The sequence below is a fragment of the Thunnus albacares genome, chromosome 12, assembly GCF_914725855.1.
Source record: "Thunnus albacares chromosome 12, fThuAlb1.1, whole genome shotgun sequence".
NCBI classification, from domain to species: Eukaryota; Metazoa; Chordata; class Actinopteri; order Scombriformes; family Scombridae; genus Thunnus; species Thunnus albacares.
Genome location: NC_058117.1, coordinates 25,631,166 through 25,650,634, shown reverse-complemented (window position 1 = coordinate 25,650,634; position 19,469 = coordinate 25,631,166). Strand labels below are relative to the sequence as shown.

The 19,469-nt window shown below is 38.7% G+C and overlaps 1 protein-coding gene across 1 annotated transcript in view; it reads left to right on the top strand.

Moving 5' to 3' along the window:
* The window catches only part of LOC122994518 (contactin-associated protein-like 4), a 122,465-nt gene that overhangs the window by 22,057 nt on the left and 80,939 nt on the right, over positions 1–19,469 (top strand). Inside the window, exon 2 of the mRNA XM_044369244.1 lies at positions 11,379–11,489. Coding sequence (XP_044225179.1) covers positions 11,379–11,489 — 111 coding nt within the window. The remainder of the gene's footprint in view (positions 1–11,378; positions 11,490–19,469) is intronic.

The following is a 19,469-nucleotide window of genomic DNA, read 5'->3' as shown; positions in this document are numbered from 1 at the left end:
GGTTACATCTTTGGCTTTAGGAAACAGTGATCAACATTTCTCACCATTGAGACCAAACATCTTATCATTTAATTAAGAAAATAATCAAAGTGATAATTGAATCGAATTGATAATGAAAATAATTGTTTGTTGCAGCCCTAATCACATTATAATTACAAATCCCAGTAACACTCTGTTACTTTGACATTGTGGGTGTCAGTGGTGGTGGTCAGTGGCTGGAGTGGTGGAGAGGCAGCTCAAAAGAGGAGAAATTGCCTCCTGGTAACTCTAAGGTTGTCATATTAACATGTTAGGTGCTCTTAGTTGGCTTGTTAACATTAGCAACTGGTAAGGTTACATTTAGGAATCACTTGGTTTTGTTCAGAGTTGATTTCACTGTGAAGGTAGGACTTCTGGAGTGCTGCATGTACCGGGGCTAAGCTAGCTGTCGATGGTCAGTAAATACCTCCACACTACAGGCTAGGAGCTTATTATAACAACAACATGTGTGTATGTACATGTGACATGTGGGTGTGGAGGCTTTGGAGTTGTTTCAAGGCATGTTTGATAGAACAGGGCTGAATAATGTAATGAATAATGTAATTAATCCCTTTTGCTGTTGAGTAATTAGTAAAGCACTTTAATCACTCTTTTCATGAGTAATAAAATGTGCATCATGTAACCTAGTGGTGTAAAATGTGTGTCTTCGCTCAAGCTCAATTCTTTGAATACCTCAAGATTTTGCTCCACAGTGTCACTATAGACGCTTTTCACAGCAGATATTTTACTTGTCAAAGCAAGAAAAGCACAGGTGTGACTGATAATATTAACAATGGCTCCATTCCATTAATTGTCTCAGTAAGCCATGTCAGTGAGTGAGCATGCACAATACCAGAATCAATCAATATCATCTTTAATGTTATCAGTTACACCTGTGCTTTTTCCTGCTTTGACAAGTCAAAATGACTGAAAATGGTCTATTGGGTCAAATCTGTCTGTAGGTAAGACTTTCTCATCGCACTGATGCTTTGGAGAGCTGTCTTTGTTGTTTGTTAACATACCTTTAAATTACCTGTTCTTTGTTCGGTGTGGAAATAGGAAGTAGCACAACATCTGAAGTAGAAGAATGGGTGTACAGACTGACGTTGACACTGGAAATCTTGGTTTGCATCTGATGTACCAACAGTAGACACTGGTTACTTTTGTCAGGCATAAAGGAGGCAAGTCATAACAAGCCCTCACTTGTTGCACATTCAATTGCACATTCGACTGTCCCTCTGTCTCAATATAGAAAATATACTGTATTATATATATTTAGATCACTGGGCTGTGCTGTAAACCAGTGATATGCTTTAATATGCTGTTCTGGCATCAGTATTTTTTACATTAAAACTCAACAGAAGAAGAGCTGTTTTTTTCAATTTTATGAGTCCCCAGTGTCCCATTCAATTTAATGTCTTGCTTTTGAAATAAATTAATTTTGCCAAGCTGCCATGATGAGATGAATGTGTGCTTTTCCCCTGAATGACAGAAACAAATTATTTTTTTTCTATGGAGATGTTTCATGGATGTTTTCAATTAAGAGGAAAATACAGTATATTTAAATTATTAACTTACTGCAGCTGGTGAATTTGTAGATATTTTAGGATACATATCTCCCCATTGAACCATTAGTATAAGTGTTGTAGCCTGCAGCATTCCCTCTAAATATATATAATTTCATAATTCCCAGTGAATGTTTTGGGTTTTACTCTCTTGTTTCAGCAGTGTTTGCGGTGAAAGTCTTGTTTCTCAGCAGCTTCTTTCAGCTCTCTGTCTGTGTTTATGTGAGGTAAACCTGACTGTTTAAAGATGAAGAGATTTTAAATGCTGTTTTGATCACTTCATTTGGTTGATGTCTGTCTCCCACGCAGCCGCCCACATTGCTTTTCAGTGTGACGAACCTCAATGAGAGGGAGGATTGTTCTATCCTTTCAGAGGCAGAGGCAGAATGGTGCTATTTAGAGTGGTGTATGCATTAGGACGCTGTTTGTGTGGGCTGTTCACTGTATATGCATTAATGTGCATTTAGAGACCACCTGATGCTGAAAGGTCTTTTGACACCAAAAGAAAAAAAGCTGTTATTAGTCTTTGTCTCTTTAAAGGACTGGGTGTCTACTTCAGAAACATTACTGTCATCTCGGCAGTCAAGAGACAAAATCGTGTGTGTGATTTGCATTAAGATTTTTTTTTAAACATGTTTGATATTCATGACTGGAATTAAAAACTGACAAACTAATGGCCATGTGCCATAAGTTAATCTTACTCTATAATTAAAGTCATTTTGGTGTCAGCCCAAAGCCATAGCTCATCTTAAAGTGGCTATAATTTATATTTTTCATAATAAAATTTCATCAAATGACAATGTGTAATGTCAAAGGTGTCGCTTGTAGTGATGAACCTACAGAGAATTATCAGTGAATCTGCAGCTCACCTCAGCTTTATGGAGCATTATAACAAGTTTCAGCTCATTGTTTAGCTATTCAGCTGCAACTTCACTGTTTTGGTTCACTCTCAGTGCTCTTATAGCGTTGTTTTCTGTCAAAACAGGCAGATGTTTTCAGAGAAGAAGCTCTAAAAACCCACTGTATGCTACCTGCTCAAAACCAAATGGTAAACAGACACAGTTAGCAACTAGCTGGTGAACATTGCGGCCAGATATTTCCCTCAGGAGTTAGTAGTGCAAAAACAAATATTCATCAGGTGGACAGATGTTGCTCTGTAACTGCTGGATGTGGAAATAAGCAACTGTTCGCTAACAATTTCAACATATCAACTTAAAAGGTGACGACATGTCAGTATTATGTGTACATCTTGTTTCTGCTGCCCCCAAGTGGCCAAAAAAATCAGTTAATGCACGTTTAAGTTCACCTCACTCTTATGAAGTTCATTCTCTTCAGTCACCGCTGTTGTAGTTTTTTCATTCACTATCTTCCTGAAATTGAGCATTTTTCATGTATCTCGTTTCCTCTCACATGAAAATTGCAGATAATTGCAGATAATCAGCAGGGAAAATTACTGTTTATTTGATTGATGTCCACTCCTGTTTTGGTACAATACTATACAAGAGTTTTCTTCTGGGATTTGAGGGTTTGACCTTGATACAAATACAAATAGACATTTTAAAATAATTACAAAAACAATTTGGGACCAAAAAACAAAAACAAATCATACAGCAAAAGAATGGCAGGAACTGCTAACACACAGCATAGTAGAAAGCAATACAACATAACATAAAGAAAAATATAAGATTTTCTACAGACTGAAAAGGTGTAGGCTGAAGCCTCAGTTTACTGGACCTACCCTCTTACTGATTCACAACCTATTTGACGTCAAAAGTAAAGTTAGAAAAAAATTGACACTATCCCGTCCATAATACTGCCAACATGCTGCCTGAACATGCATTTTTATATTTATTCATTAAATAATTATGGAATATTCTCTAAACTCACAAAGTGTGCTGCACATTTTCAGTTCCTCTCTACAACTTTTTCATAAATTCACAGTTTAACCAGAATTACAGTAATTTCTTACATTAGTCCTGACTTTTTGTTTCTTAAACGTTCATATTCCTCTCTTGTCACACTGGCTTTCTCTCAATTTAAATAACTTGTGCTTACTTTCAGGTAGTAATTGATGTTTGACCTTAAACATGATTTGTACTATTTCAAGATCTACCAAGTTTGTAGTCTTGAACTTAATAAACAGCGGGTTTTTCTACTGTTTTCTAATCTCATCATAATCATACGCTGTCTGTTGTCAAATGTGTTATCCTCTGTAGTTACTCAGTCATTCAATATATATGCTCAGACTGTCATGGATGTTTTAGTCTTTGTAGGTTTCAATAATCCTGATGTCTATTCCCAGTTTCAGAGAAATAATTTACAGTTGGAATGACATGATTAATATTAACAATATACAGTAGAATCTAAAAAAGTCATTCCAGTTATGTCCATTTATACTGTATATATGAGCGCAAACTAGATTAAACTCGCTGAGGTAACAGCAGTTGCTGTGTGGCTGTAGATGGTAGGTGCCATATGCTGGTCTGACGCCCCAACAGATTCTCTCATCCTGTGCTATTAATTATGTGTCAAAGCAATGCTAATTAAACCAGGAGAGGAGAGCTCCTGCCATGTCCTTACCTTCAGGGTATTAGCACAGTACACTGCTCTGCATTTCAATTAATCAATTAACAAGTCAGGCCACAGGCAGCTTTAGAACAGATACTGGCTCCTGTTGAATAACGCAGAAGTTTTAATCAGCTTGTTCTGTCTATAATGGCAAGAATATAAATCCAACATGGTGTGTGAAGTAAATGCAACCAGAACAGTACAGCTGTTATTTTAGGTTTGCTGCATATCTCTAAAGCTGATGTGACATTGATTGACAGACATTGTTTGATATTTGTTGTTATCATTTTTTAAAATTTTAGTGACCACAGTAGTTATGGCTCTTTGCTTAATACAGTAAACTGGATTAGTCTGGATTACCTACACTGGAATATATTTGAAAAATAAAATGTACACTCCAATATACTACAATTTAAGCCGGATTAGGGAAACTCACACTGCACACTTGTTTGCTCTTGTTCAGAGTGGGAGTGAAACAAACCCTTTTAATGCTCTGTCACACCAACAAAAAACAGCAAAATTTAACAGAAAAATCTATTAATTTCAGTGGAATCGCTTTTGGGGGCCAAATAAATCTGTGCAAAGCTTTTGCATTTATAGCTCTACCTTGGTGAACTTTGACACGCTTTTCATTGTGATCTGCCATCCATTTTTATTGTATAAACTGCACAACAAAAGAGGGATGCAGACAGTACAAATAAATGTTTATAATAAAACGTGTGTCCAATACAGAGAAAATAGAATAAAGCTCAGAGATCTCCTGTGACTGACTGCCATGTTCGCAGCTGGCTAGTATGTTAGCTACTAGCTGTGGCTACGTCATCAAGCCTCTAGAGCCACGTATTTTGTGAGGACATGCGGATGAACTTTGCTGCAACTCTTTTTGATGTGATCAGACCATTATTCACAGCGAAACGGAAGCTGGAGTGTCTTTAGCTGCCCTCCACACATACCTCTGTCACCAATGTTGTTAGATCAGGAAGAGGAGAATGAGAGAGAAATGACATCCAAACACTAACCTGCCCTTATGATATGAAAATGCTTTAAAAGATGAGAAAAAAAACAAAGATTTTCATGTAAAATACTCAAAAAATATTATTTTTTTAACATATATTTTGTATATAACAAGAGACAACTGAACAATTAACACAGGGACACCACATTAGAACTGGGAAAATGTATTTTTTATGCTATCGTGTCTTTAAGGCTTATAAGTCAGTTCTTTTCTAGAGGGCATTTATACATTTTTCATATATATTTTCAATTTGTAATTCCTTTTTGACATTTTGTTAGTATTCATTTCTGACAGATGACACGAAAATCAGTAAACAGATGTAAATTTGAAATAGGCTGTCCTAGTTATGGTGATGGATGCTCTCGGCACAGACCCGTGTTGTGATTTAATACAATTTTTTTCTTTTGTCTGAGTCTTGCTTAATGCACCTTTGGCTCAAAAGTGGAAAATCTACAACAACATTATTTTTTATTTCTCCACTACAAGCTGCATCTCTTCAGGTCAAACTGGAGGTACAAGTTGTGCGGATTAGTAAAATGAGAATTGACGTTTTCTGCTTGAGGATGATTGTTAGTGCTCTGGAGCAAAAACAACCATCGCTGGAGCCTCATTATCCTGCTTACTGCTACATGCTCTGAATGGCTAAATGAGTCGGCTCCGGCTCATACTGAGAAGCACTGAACTCTGGGTTTGTGGGGCTTATAGGCCTAGCGCTCTGAAGTGCAGGACCTTCTGTTCACTGCTGTTTGTTGAGGTGATGGATGGAGCTCATCGGTATTCAGGGTCTCCGGCTCTGTCACGGACTCTGTGGGCTCTTTGTTATTCAGCAAAACAGTAAGGAAGTGAACAATGCAGGTGAATGAGCTGTGGCCTCCCTCTCGGTCTCTCTTGTGCCAAGTATTAGTCTGCCTATCATGTCAGTGGTGATTAATTGTGCTTGACAGTGCCAAGGCCTCGGCACTCTAGAGATTTTTTTTTTTAATCTTTTGAGTCTTTTTACTGCTGTCAGATTCATAGTTTATTCACCCTAAATGATAGAACTGACACTATGGAAGGATGGATGGATAAGAGATGGAAGAGAGGTTTGACTCTTTTACTCCCTCTAAATCCCCTTCAAGTACCAAAAGCGATTAAAAATTCATTCAATGTTAGGATATTTTATTGAGATGAAAAGCGATATTCCATCACTCAGATGTCAACGTAATAGTTGCATACTCTTTTGAGTGGAGTTCTGAATTACTCTGGGACTTCCTTAATTTTTGAGGTCAGTATTAAATACTGTTAATGCCGTTACTCAGCACTACAGTAGATTAAAGGCAGTAGAGTCACTCGCTATATTCTATTATAGGCTGACAAGTCATCTTGTCAAGAAATACCTCAGCTGCCCCTTTGTCCTTAATAACCACTTCTTCCATATCCTCCACCTGTGTTTGTTCTGAAGTGCTCTTATCTTGAAGGAAAAACCTCTTAACAGCTCACATTTAGCTGGTATTATTCTCCATAATAGGGATTCAAATATCATAGAAATGTTTTGTCTTATCTGCTGTAATGTCTCCTGACACCTTGAACTCCTTAATGTTGGTTGCAAGTACTGTTAGTGATTCATAAAAACATTAGGAGAAAACTTTTTTTTTTTTTTTTTTGTGAGTTCACCCTCTATTAGACATTGAGGCTGACAGAAAGAGAAAGGAGGTGCATTAGTTTTCCAGCAGTATTAGTTTGTGTCAGAGAGGAAGGTGCAGTAGTTTAATATTCCAGGAAGCTCTCTGTCTAACACAGCCAGGGTCAGTGTTGAGGTTCAGTGGCTGCAGAGTCCAGCAGGTATTCAACATTTAGCCATATTTTTCCTCTGAGCTGTCTGTGTTTGTGCTCCACTGGTCATGCCGTTGGTACGTCGACTCTTAAATGCCAAAGCTCCACCGAAGTTTCTCAAACTGTTTCTCTTTCTGTCGAGCGTTACCTCAGCCAGGCTGTGCTCTCACCACTCATTATCTCTTCAGGGATTACAGCACTCGGTATTGGAGAGCCTTCCCTCTCATTTCACCTCCTCAGACTACTGTAATTCACCTGCTTTTCACACTGAGGGCTCCTCCACCACCCACAGTAATAAGTGTGTGTCAGGCTGAGGCCTGCAGGGATAAAGACTATCAGGACGAGCTTCAGAGGACCAAAGAGCTGGAGTCCTTCTGATGATTATTGAGTAGCTGGACCGCATTTAAAAACATTTGACTGTCAAACAGAGGAATTAAATATGCATGAAGCTCAAAACCACTCAATTACTACCAATAGAATTATTAAAGATTGACTCTAAACTGCCAGCGGCTGTCTAATGTGACTGTACATGGTGCTGCTTAATGACAACTTATGTAACAAACTGCTCTAAACTGAGTTCAGATACCATTAATACCAGATAGTTTCACCATCAAAGAGAAACTAGTCAGAGCTACAGTGTCACTGAGGCCAAGCTGGAGGCGTTCTGATGTTATCAAACAGCTGAACTTCATATTTATACTATACACTTTAAAACTCTTCATATGCACTGAGACCTTTAAAGGCACTATGTGTAGCGTTTTAACATCAATAAATCAGTGGGACGTATAATTAATATGACAGGGAATTTCATTTGATGTAATTGATCTTTAAATTGTAATTGAGTAAGAACTACCAATTAGTTTAAAAAAAAAAAAACAGCATAGCAAGCAAGAAAGAGGAGTTCAGAATGCATTTGCTGTTACAATTTAGTCGTACATGAAAGTAATTTCTAGGGGACAAGGTTAGCTAGCAAGTGACGTTTTACAGGAAACGTTTTAGCACTAAGCTAGAAAAGCAAAAAAATCTATAGAATTTCTCATTTTGGTAGGTTGTAAAAAGGGCAAAAATGCTGATTTAAAGCTGCGTTAATTAATAGTTCCATATTAACAATGGATAAAATCGCTGTGTGTAGTGTGACAGGGTCGTAATGACGAACTCGCACAGAATCATCACCCGACTCTGCAGTTCTCCTCAGCTCTACGAAGCATTTTAGCAGCTTGTTTCCAGCTGTTGAAAAGCTCTAAAAACCCACTGTATGCTTCCTGCACAGCACCAAATGACAGACAGATACTGTTAGCAATTAGCTGGTGAAAACAGTGGAGCATTTAGCAACAAAAGAGCCAAAATTTCACTCAGGAGATTGTGGAAAGCAAAAAAAATGACAGTGGAAACTTAACTTCCAGTCGCTGGGTGGACAAAGAAGAACGAGGAAATAGGCAACTCTTTGCTAACATATTCACCTTAACAAATTTATGTGGTGACAATGTGTTGACAGCTCAAAAAGATCAATTAATTCAGGTTTAAAAGTTACTCAAACATATTTATTCATAGTTTATTTTAGAAATACTTGCACTAACAATGCCACTGGTGTGAGAAAAGGTGAATGCCAAAGAACTTAAATATAAAAGATAAATGATCCACTGAAATTTTGTAAACTTTTGTCATTCACTCGTTGAAATGGAGTGGCACTCTCCTTTAAAAAGTGAAATCATCAATCTGTGGTGGATATCGAGAGGCAGATGAAGACCTCGTGCTGTTGAGATGAAGTACGCTAATGCTGACAGAGTAATCGAAGCTAAAGCCTTGTTAGAGTTGTGGGCCGGGATCGGACTGCAGCGTGAATCATAGTAATTGGCTCTTGTCTCAGCGGTGGAGAACAACATCCATTAACGGAGAAGCTTCAGATGGAGGCGGCATCAGTTTGGCTTTAGCTTACAGTTTGGAGCTCGAGAGGAAAAACTATGAATATTAATTGAGTTGATGTTCATTAATGTGTGTGGGAAACAATTATAGTTTGCAGACCACATTTTTACTCTGTATCTATTCACTGTTAAGTATTATTTCTGCATAAAACAAATTATAAATTATATAGCAGAGTAAATACAGCTCCAGTGCCTCATTATACAATACTTTTATACTAATGTTTGCCTAAGTTTCTTGTGGGCTTTGCTTTGTCTCTGAATATGTTTTTATTTTAAAGCAAATTAAGGGATTGTGTTAAAATTATTGGGGTGGAGAGGAGGGCTGAACATTATGTTGAACTTTTTTAAAAAAGCGAGGCTCTCCCAGCATCACTAATATTTTCATTGGATCCTAGACCACAGTCATCCCATTTTGCAGTCAGTTTATCAACTTGTTTGTTTTTAATTTTGGTTTTTGCAACCACATAAAGAGAAGTTTCTCAAAGAAATGTTCGATAATCGAATCTACACATCAGGTTACATTGTGTACAGTTTATTCATGGGTTTGTATGCAAGGTAAAACCCCAATTTAAAGGATAATTATTGCATATTACGTATAATTTACGATGTTTTTATTGCAGCCGATCATCCATAAAGCATTAAAGTGTTTGAAACATTAAACGTTTCTTCTGACAACATTGATTTGTCTCCATCAGTATCCAGTCTTAATGAGCCAGTCAGGACGCCATTCATCTACACAACACGTCATGATTACAACGTTCATTTATCCATCTCGGGAGTATTACACCATTCATTCATCCAAGTGGACTTCATTACTCTGTTCATTTGTATAATAAGGTGCCATTACAGCTGAAAGACCTGCTTCCGCCTGAGGAACATTAAACCTGTTTCTGAATGACTGGACTCCATTCTGCCATTCCTGCTAATATTCAGAGACTCAAAAGAGATGATGATGATGATGAAGCTGTTGTCATGTGAAAACCTCATAACTCAGATTTTCGTGTTTTGATTTCGATTAAACTTTGCCTCTCTGTGTCTTATATTATCTTATGAAATCTTTTTAGAAATTCCAGAGAATGAATTCTCAAATGTATGGTGGTCAAGTTGAAAGAACTTTTTCTTTAGTCCTGAAAAGCGAATCATTTGGAGGTAGCAGGCTTTCACCTCACAGCATCAGTGAGCTCCTGTCCTGCTGTTTTTAACGATTCAACAGTTTTTCACTCAGGCTGAGAGATGGAGAATAATCAATTTCCAGCAGCGTCTGATATTGTAAAATCCACAGCATGTTTTTTTTTTTTTTTTTTTTTACTGTTGAGCTGTGCTTTCTGAATCACTCTACTGTATTTGCACGCCTCTATGCAACTACTTTTTATTATTTTGAACCACAAAAATTGTGTCTACTCCAGCTAAGAGTGGAGACATCCATGTATCAACTTATTGTTGAGAAGTACTTACTATTCACTGAGATACCGGTGCATAGTGTCAAAGGCCTGTTTTCACAAAGCTGACATTACACCTGCAGCTCTGTGATAAAACTCCTCTCCTCCTCTCTGGTGTTTTATCAATGCTTAAACAGGTGATACTTCTGCCCACTTACTTTTGGTGCTCTGCTTTTCTGAGCTTCTAATTTTGTTTCTGGAATGAATGTTGTTCTGAGGTTTTCGCTGGATATAGAAGTTTGGTTTGTTTTCTGATATGGGACGTTTTGCCAAGAAGTACTATAAAATGTGTCCAACTTTGAGTACCAAGACTTTGGTGTCAGTGTCTGACACTTATCATGCCCAACCTCCTCCTTGAGAAAGGTTTTGTGGTGCTATATTTTGCTACTTCTACATTTAACGAATGCTCACATGTTTAATGAATGTTGTCATGTGGAATAAGAGACCTAGAGAGGGAATATATTTACTATTTCTGAGAACCTTTGAAGGTTACTTGAAAAATGAACACCATTATACATGCGTGTACGAACCGTCCCACAGTGTTTTGAAACGTTGACAGGTTGTACGTTTACTTCTAAGCCACAGAGCTGCATGTAATCCATAATCTCCAATGAGGCCACCTAAACAGGAGTCACAAACGTTTCACATTATGACAACAAAATGCTTCACAGTGTAACTACACTATTTCTTTCATACTATAATAATACACATGTTAAGGAAATGTGTCTGTGATTTACACACATCCACATCAGCACTGTTTTAACAAGACGGTATCTGTAACAGCAACAATATAAGGAGCCGGGGGGGCAAAGTTCACTGCCACTGTGCCCTGACAGCATAATGTGAAATGATCCTCAAACCTAAAATAGGCATGTAACACAGCAAATACATTGATTATCATCAAGAACCCCTAAAGGATGTCTTCATGTCCATCTTGTTTTTCCAGGAGCTTATATTTTCAAACATTAAAATAATTGTATGTCCTAACAATTGCCTTAACATTTATGCTTTTTTTTCTTCTTTTCTTATTGGTTGACAGAGGTGTGTGACAGCACGTTGGTGTCCAATCTGCCGCCATCAGCCTTCAGAAGCTCCTCCCTGCTGTCCAGCAGCCATGCGCCGGGTTTTGCCAAACTCAACAGGAGAGAAGGTGAGGAAGAGTTTCGTCTGTGTTGTGTCTGATGCGTCGGGACGTTAGCACTGGATTTGACTGGAATGATACTGTGTGATAAGAAATGACATAGTGCTACATCATATGACTACTGCAATATTTTGTAGCAGAAATGACTAAATGTAGCTGGTTTAAGTTTTCAAATAGTTTCTTATTTTGACTGGTGTAATTTATAATAATATGCCATTGTATCTGGCTACGACACTTTCAATATCAGGTGAAAAATACTTCCTCAGGAATACTTGTATCTGATTGGCCCACACTTTGAATATCACTTAAAATACAGCATTTCGTTATTGTTTGAATGCAGGCCTGTATCTGTAACTATAAAAACTATAAAGCCAAAATGCATTGATTTTTGATATTAAGGCCTTGTCAATGCATATTATTACATTTTAACACAGTGCAGGTTAATTAAATTGGGTCTTGGAAAATTGCTGCTGTCAGACGACAAGCTGAATGAGCTTTCTGTTGCTGCTGAAATATGTCAGTCTTGAGTATAAAATATTTATCAAGTTTTTTAGGTTTTTTTAAATGTATGCACTTTTAAAGATGTTATTTAAAAAGATAGATATGTTCTCTTTTTTTGTGCGTTGCTGTCTCAAGCCTGGGAGCTGCAATCTGGCAGGGATTCTCTCTACTGTTCCAGAAAATTATTCATGCAACAAAATGTGGATTAAGAATGATTCAAATTGTCTTTTGGATAGTTTTTGTCTGTATGTGATGTTTTTTTATAAGGACAAGGGCATTTTTCTGTTACTGAGAAGTTGCTCTGCAGCAGTGTAGCTCAGCGCAGGAGAGATTTTTTGTTAAGCTCCGGACACAGAGTGCAAAACATCACAAACAGGGAAGTTTTTTACTGGATTCACAACAAATAACTCACTTGTGACTGAGAGGCAGATGGAGGATCAGAATCATTTCTGAGAGACAAGACAGAAAAAGCAATAGTTGCTTTGTCCCATTTTTTATTGTCCATAGGTGCTGTTTGTATTGACAGTTTATGCCAGGAGGAGTTGTGTTTGTTCGTCCGACATAAAAAGCCCGCAGGGAGTCCTGTGCTGGATGCTGATGTGAGGCTTTAACAAAATGAAGATCATGGTTTGTTGTGGAGCTTTCTGCAGGGAACGGGCTTCACCGCTTTATCCCGACATCAAAGCCCAGAATCAGCTGGGAGGGTGAGATGAGTTTAATCTGGATCTGAGTGATTTTCACCACCTAGGAAAATAAGGAAGCTGAGCCTGCAGAACATCACTCAGTCCTCTCTTTGTTTGATGGTCGAGACTTTAAGCAAACAGTCTTTCTGCGGCTAAATGCTGCAACCTGCTCTCTTTGTTTGCCGTTCCACACATGAACAACCATGATCTGAAAAGCTGCTGGCCATATTTAATGTGTTGTTTGACATCTCTGTCAAAGACATAAAACCGGTTGCTTGAGAGAGTGTATTTGAGGAAGCAAAAACCAACACCGTTTCCACTGTAGTATCTGTTGGTGATGCAGTGACATCCCTGACTTTTGACTGATTTGTGAGTCAAGTGTGCAGCGCAATCGAGGACAATTTTGGTATTTTTGTGGCTGGAGGTGCATGGTGTAGAAGGCAACACACACACCACTTCCTTAGTCTCTCCTGTGGTGCAGGGAATCAATCCCCTCAAAGATCCAATGCCAAAGAAAAGCACCTTTTTTTCTTTTTTTTTTTTTTTTGCTTTGTAGGTACATGTGCACACGGAGTGCCATTGGAAACAGGATATTATGGGATTAGGTTCGTTAAAGTCATAAACAACCTTGCATCCTCTTTATTAAAAACCAACAACCCTCTCCTCGCCATGACATGCTGAATGGAGTGGGGTTGGAAGATTAACTATAAAGCATCTCTAATATGCCATTAAAACGTTGTTTTTTACATATTCCTTTTGAGTTTTGATGTTGCAAGCTGCATTGGAAACAGTTGGTTCATATTAACAATGGAACAAATGACTGAAGTCACTGGTCTCTGAGTGATCAGTTAATACTCATAGAGTGCCTCAGGTCATGTCGTTATCACCGTACTGTAACGTGGATTCACTCTTCTAACCAGATCTGTGCTTCCATATTTTTCAGACCCACAATAGTTAGGGAATTGGATCTACAAGCCTTAGGCTGCTTGTGCTCAGAATCACCAGGCCTCCTTCCAGTAATCATAATTATGTCAAGATGAGAAAACGCAGGTATTAGGAGTGGAAGTGTAATGAATGACCAGCTTACTGCTGACAGCATCATAATATGGTTTCACTCGTCATTTCACTCCCGCATTCTTCAAATCTAGCTCTAGTAGTTGATAGATTAGGAGGTCTGTTTGTGTCACATCTCCTCCCCGGCTGTATTAACGCTACAAAGCCTACATGATCGCAGCTGTTTGCAGAGAAAATCGATGAATAAATGAAGGTCTCCATCTCATTTCCATCTCCTGCTGCTGCTGCTGCTAACACTCTGCCTCCTGCAGTTGTTCTCAGAGGAGCGGATTCGCTTTCAGTTCATTTACTCGCTAAATGAACAGAGATTATCTGAGCCCTGGAATACCACCCACAAGATAAATGCAGGTATTTTAAACGTGAGCTCCATCATCATAGATTTTCTGTCATAAGAATTGACTGCTATCAATTTCATTATTGACTTCACTGCAGTAGACATGGACCAACGTTGTGGTCTCATTGAAATGACTGAGGTGGCTTCAGTCTCAAGACCTTTACTTTGAGTTATGGTAAACTTTGTTTATCTGCAGCAACACTGAAGAAGAAGGCTGTGCTTATTATTTTCTTTATCATATCTTATATTACACCAATAGCACAAAAAATACTTTCTGTCTAAGGCTAGTGAGCAGAAAACATATTATTCTTTCAACAAGTCCTCAAACCTAAATGAGAAAATAGGTTGTTTGTCAGTGCCTTCTAAAAATTATCCATATTTATTTCCATTATAAGATCTGTTCATATGAGCGTTGTACATATGAGCTGATCTGCCAACTGTTAAAGTCTGTTTAAGTTTAGCCAACCGCTATAAAACTACTTGGTTTGGGGAAGAAAAAGATGTTGGTCATGCTTAAAAGAAACCAACATTTACTGTTCCTAATAGATGGGATGCTAATCATGGTCTGTGGTCAATGTCTGACACTTTGCATGACCAACCTCCTCCTTGAGAGGTTTTGTGGTGCTTTATTTTGCTACTTCCACATTTGCTTCATCATTACCGTCACAAGAGGTCATCTTTCAGGGAAATGTAACCAAATGTAATTTTAAGTGTAAAGGAACAAGAGACCAATGCTATTATTTTTAGAGACAGCAGGGGAGACAGCAGAAACAAGTTACGAACGCAGCACTGTCATATCATCACCTCTAAAGTTGCAAATGTTGAACATGTTAGCAAACTGTTGCTTATTTACACATCCAGCGGCAACACTATCATTCATTTGGAGAGTTGTTTTTCTTACCAATGGGTGAATGTAAGTCCAATATTCTCTCTCTTTTAGCTTTGTTTTTGCACTCCACCAACTCCTGAGGGAAATATCTGTCTCTTTTGCTGCTGAATGCTCCACTATGTTCACCAGTTAGTTGCTAACTGTGTCTGTTTGCCGTTTGGTGCTGAGTAGGTAGTGTACAGTGAGTTTTTAGAGCTTTTTCTCTGAAAACAGCTGCCTGCTGCAGCCAAAAAAGATGCTATGAGAGTGTTGAGAGTGAATCAAAACAGTAAAGTCGAAGCCGGACAGCTAAACAATGAGAATCCACTGGCCGGTTGGTTCTGTCCTTGGTCTGGCACCAGTAGCATCCTCTACTAGCACCAAAGGAGCCTTTGAGTCATTGTGATGTACAGATCTGCCAGAACTCCCGTTTCTCCCGGGTTTCTCTCATATTTTCACCCCCTCTCCCACTGTGCTCCTGTTTTGTTGTTTCTCCCGAGGAACTCCCAAAATTTGCTCGGCCCTCAACTTTTATTATGAATAACTGTCATACACACAGATCCGTAAGTTTTGTATGTTTGTCTGATGTTACTCGAGTTGCCAGATTGTCTATGAAACACAATCCACACATGACATACATTTTCAACCCATCTGTCACCACAACCTGATTCAAGGACGTGTGCACAGCTGCTCTCTGCGCAGGCAGTCTTCCCTCCTGTCCTCTGTCCTCCTCCGTCTGCTGCTGATGTGATTCACTGCCTGCAGGTACCGCTGGTAGAGAGGAGGGGCTGGATGGTCTCAGCCAGCAGCTAAGTTTATAAGTATTTGCCAGATTTTAAGATATGTGGCTGTACTAATATGTGGTTGTGTAAAACATACCAGTGGTGGATGGGACAGTGCAGTCAAAAGCAGTTGAAAATATCACTTTTCTCCATGTTAATGCTTGTTGAACAGGGGCTTTCATTTTTTTACAAATAGAATAAAGGTTTCACAAATCTGAAACTGTGTTTTAATAAGTCTCTGGAGTCTTCTTGGTAATCTAGTTCAGATTTGACAGGTCTAAGTGTAGTGCTTTTTGATCTAGACCTGGTCTAATGTGGTTTGAGTGGAGAAATATCAGTGAAAACGCCCTTTTTTCTGTTTTCATAGGCAAAATAAAGGTTTCACAAATCTGAAAGTGGGTTTAAACAGCGTTAAGGCTTTTGCAATGTCTAACACTTTTATGTGTGAGGGCTTTGAGACAAATCAAATGCCATACACGTTTTTTTGTTTTTTTTTTATTGCTCAGCTCAGCAGTGATAAATGTGTATATGTCTGGTGTAAAGCATTCATGGAGATACACATTCGTTTTTGTACATAGCAGTTTATTTTAAAAGGTGGCACACACAATATTTTGTGCATGAACATCATTTTTACATCTGGGCTTTGAAGTCTGGGCTGAAAAGCACTGACAGGCAGCTGATTAGAGATGAATGTCTCTTTCACCAAGAACCTGCAGGATGAATGACTCACTATTTTGAGCTCCCTGCCACTCTGTTGTGATCTGCAGTTGGTCTTATTCGTCATTTTGATTTTCCATTTTCACTTTTTATCTTTTGTTTCTCCCCTAGCCTCTTTCCATTCTCTCAGTATTCCTCTCCTTTCTTTCCATTTTCCATCTGTCTGCCTTGCTCTTCCTTCCTCTCTCCACCTCCACCCTTCCTTTCTTGAAATGACCACATTTTAAATTGTCTTCTGTTCCTCTGTACTGACTGTGTTCTGTCGCAATCATTAGTGTCTCTGCGTCTGCAGTCACATTTTCATCTGTGAGACGTAATTTAGTTGGCTCTGTCTTCTTGCCAGATGTTAATAGCAGTCTTCATGTTTAAACGTTTTCTTTTCTCAGGCAACAGTGACAATTATCAGCGATGCCTCTGCAATTATGCTAGAGTAGACTTTAAAAAGAATTATTGTGCCGCAGTAATCACCTTCTGAATGAATTAGATGTAAAAGTGAAATTAAACTTTAATTGGAACCTGTTCTGGTTGCGTATAGATTGCTAACTAATCAAGTATTGATTTACATGTATGTTCAGTGTGTGCTTTATTGTTTCTGCAAAGTTCCACTGTTAAACTGCTCCACACACACACACACACTTGAAACTTGAGTGGAAATGTGTTGTACTTTGCCTGCAGGAGACATCCAATGTTTTCCAGCCTGCTCTTCCTGCTGCATTGAGCCCATTAGGCTCTCTGTCTGTCTGACATGTTATCAGCTTGCTGAAATTACCATCCAGCCTTTGCCATTCTCATGCAAATTATGAGCTCTCACTCCAGGCCTTCGTAACAGTCTGTCCGTTACCTGTCTTCCTCTTCTATTCCTTTCAGCTGCCTGTCTGTCTGTAGCACTAGCTGCTCACTTGTCTAACCGTGTCTTACTGTGATGACTTGCCTCTTCTTCTGCCTGTCTGGCCTTTTTCCTTTCCGCTTGACTCTTCATTTTACTTGCGTCTCCTCTTTGTATGTTCCTGTCGGCCCTCTGTACCTGTCAGGTGGAATATCTGTGCATTATTAATGACTCAGCAGTCCTTTCTTTACTTATCCATCCATCTGCTCCTTATAGTAAAGCTGCTGTCCGCAGTAGCCTCATGTCAGGCTTGGTTTCCCTTCAGCAGTAAAGCAGAAGGAGAGCCGTGCAGCCTGACTGGTTCTCCTCCTCACCTGTCACATACACTACCTGTACTGCTCTAATAACACAAAAGAGACAAATTGAGTTGGTTTCAGGTATCACTGCCCTCTCCACTCTCACAGGTGAGTTGGATTACTGAAGTATCAGGGATGGGAGCAGCTAAACCCATCAAGATAGCTTATATTTCATTTTTTTTTTTTATTTTGTGGAGCTGAAATTGCCTTTAATCTTGCAGGATAAACTGAAAGTATACTCTATATCATACTAAATATTGCCCTACTTACATCAGTTATCTGAGGATAGGACTTTTAAAAGAAAAGCAGTCCAGAAAAGGGACAATGCTTTATTGTTCACGCTCATAATTTCAGAACCAATTCTAGGGAAAACAGAGATATTGCTCAATTAGGTGACTTCAAATTAACGATTCACAATTGATTGCTAACCAACAAATCCTCTAAATTAAACAACCAAAAATGTCGTTTGACCATGCACTCCAGAACGACACATAGGAGCATTTTATAATCTGGCGCCCCTATTGGCAGTAATCAGCAGGACATCATTTGTCTGTACTTTCCACAACTGTTACTGTTAAAAAATGTTGATGTTTTATGATGTTTTAGGCCGCTAGATGGCATCTATCACTCAAACATAACTATAGGTCATTTTTGGGTGTCATTACAACATTATTGTGTTGTTTTTCTTGGGAGGACAGTCTCTGATCTAGACATACCACTGTCAATGTGTGTCAACTTTACATGACAGCAGAAATTTGATCTCAGTGTTCAAAATTTGCTAATGAATGACTAAATTCACAAATGACTTAGCAGAAAAGCAGCTTGTTTATTTTATAGCCAAGAAATGCTAGATAATGAGTTTTACAGTACGTTGCCACCAGCAACTGTCTCACTGTTCCCTGATCGGTAAAGCCAGAAGGAGAGTTTTGTCTTGTAATTGGCTGACAGAGCTGTGATTTCACACTCCTGACCACCATTAACTGTATCTAGGTTTTTCTGTGGGTGGTTAGAGCCGGTTCCTTGACAGACACTGACTGAGGGAGAGAAACAGAGGAGATCTCTTTGATTTAAAGTGATGGTTGTGACAGAAAGTGCTCAGACCATCAGCCATCAGTTCACTTCTGTTTCAATTATATCTGACAGGCTGGACAAAGTAAATCTTTGTAACGCCTCTTGTTCTCTGAGTCGTTTCTCTCTGATCTCTTTCTCTCTTCCTCTCCAGTCAAATATTCATGAGGAAAGGTCAGAGTGTCTGCTCTTTTTTGCTCTGCTGTCACTGGACACGTCTGTTAGTCAAGTGCTTATTAGCTTTGGCCTTTAGCTCTTTAAAGATCAGGCTCCACCAGCCGCTAGACCGACACTGATTCATTTTCACTGCTGAGATTTTCTCCTCTGTCTACCACCAGACATTGTTCAGTGTCCTCTTGAGTGGTAACAACAATTTTTTAAAAATTGACAGATGAAGCTAGTATTACCTAAACATATAAATAAAGAGCTAAATATCAATGCTAAACTAAATATCAGTTTCAGGAACAATTACAGCAGCCACTTTAGCAATACAGCTGGCCTGTTGCTACCAGATTCCAGATATTTTGCCTTAAATATTTTATATATTTACTTTATTGCCATTTTGTCTTTATGAGAGACTTCACAGAAGAGAACAACAGGAAACATGGGAAGTGAGATGAGTTGACATGAAACAAACCTGGTATTGAGCAAGTGTTTATGTACACTGGGTCACTAGGATGCCCCTCTTTCTTAATTCTAAGTAATTTTTTTAATGTGGATGTATAAATCTATGAAGGTCCAGTTATTGCGGGATTACACAACTCAGCCACCCTGGGAAAT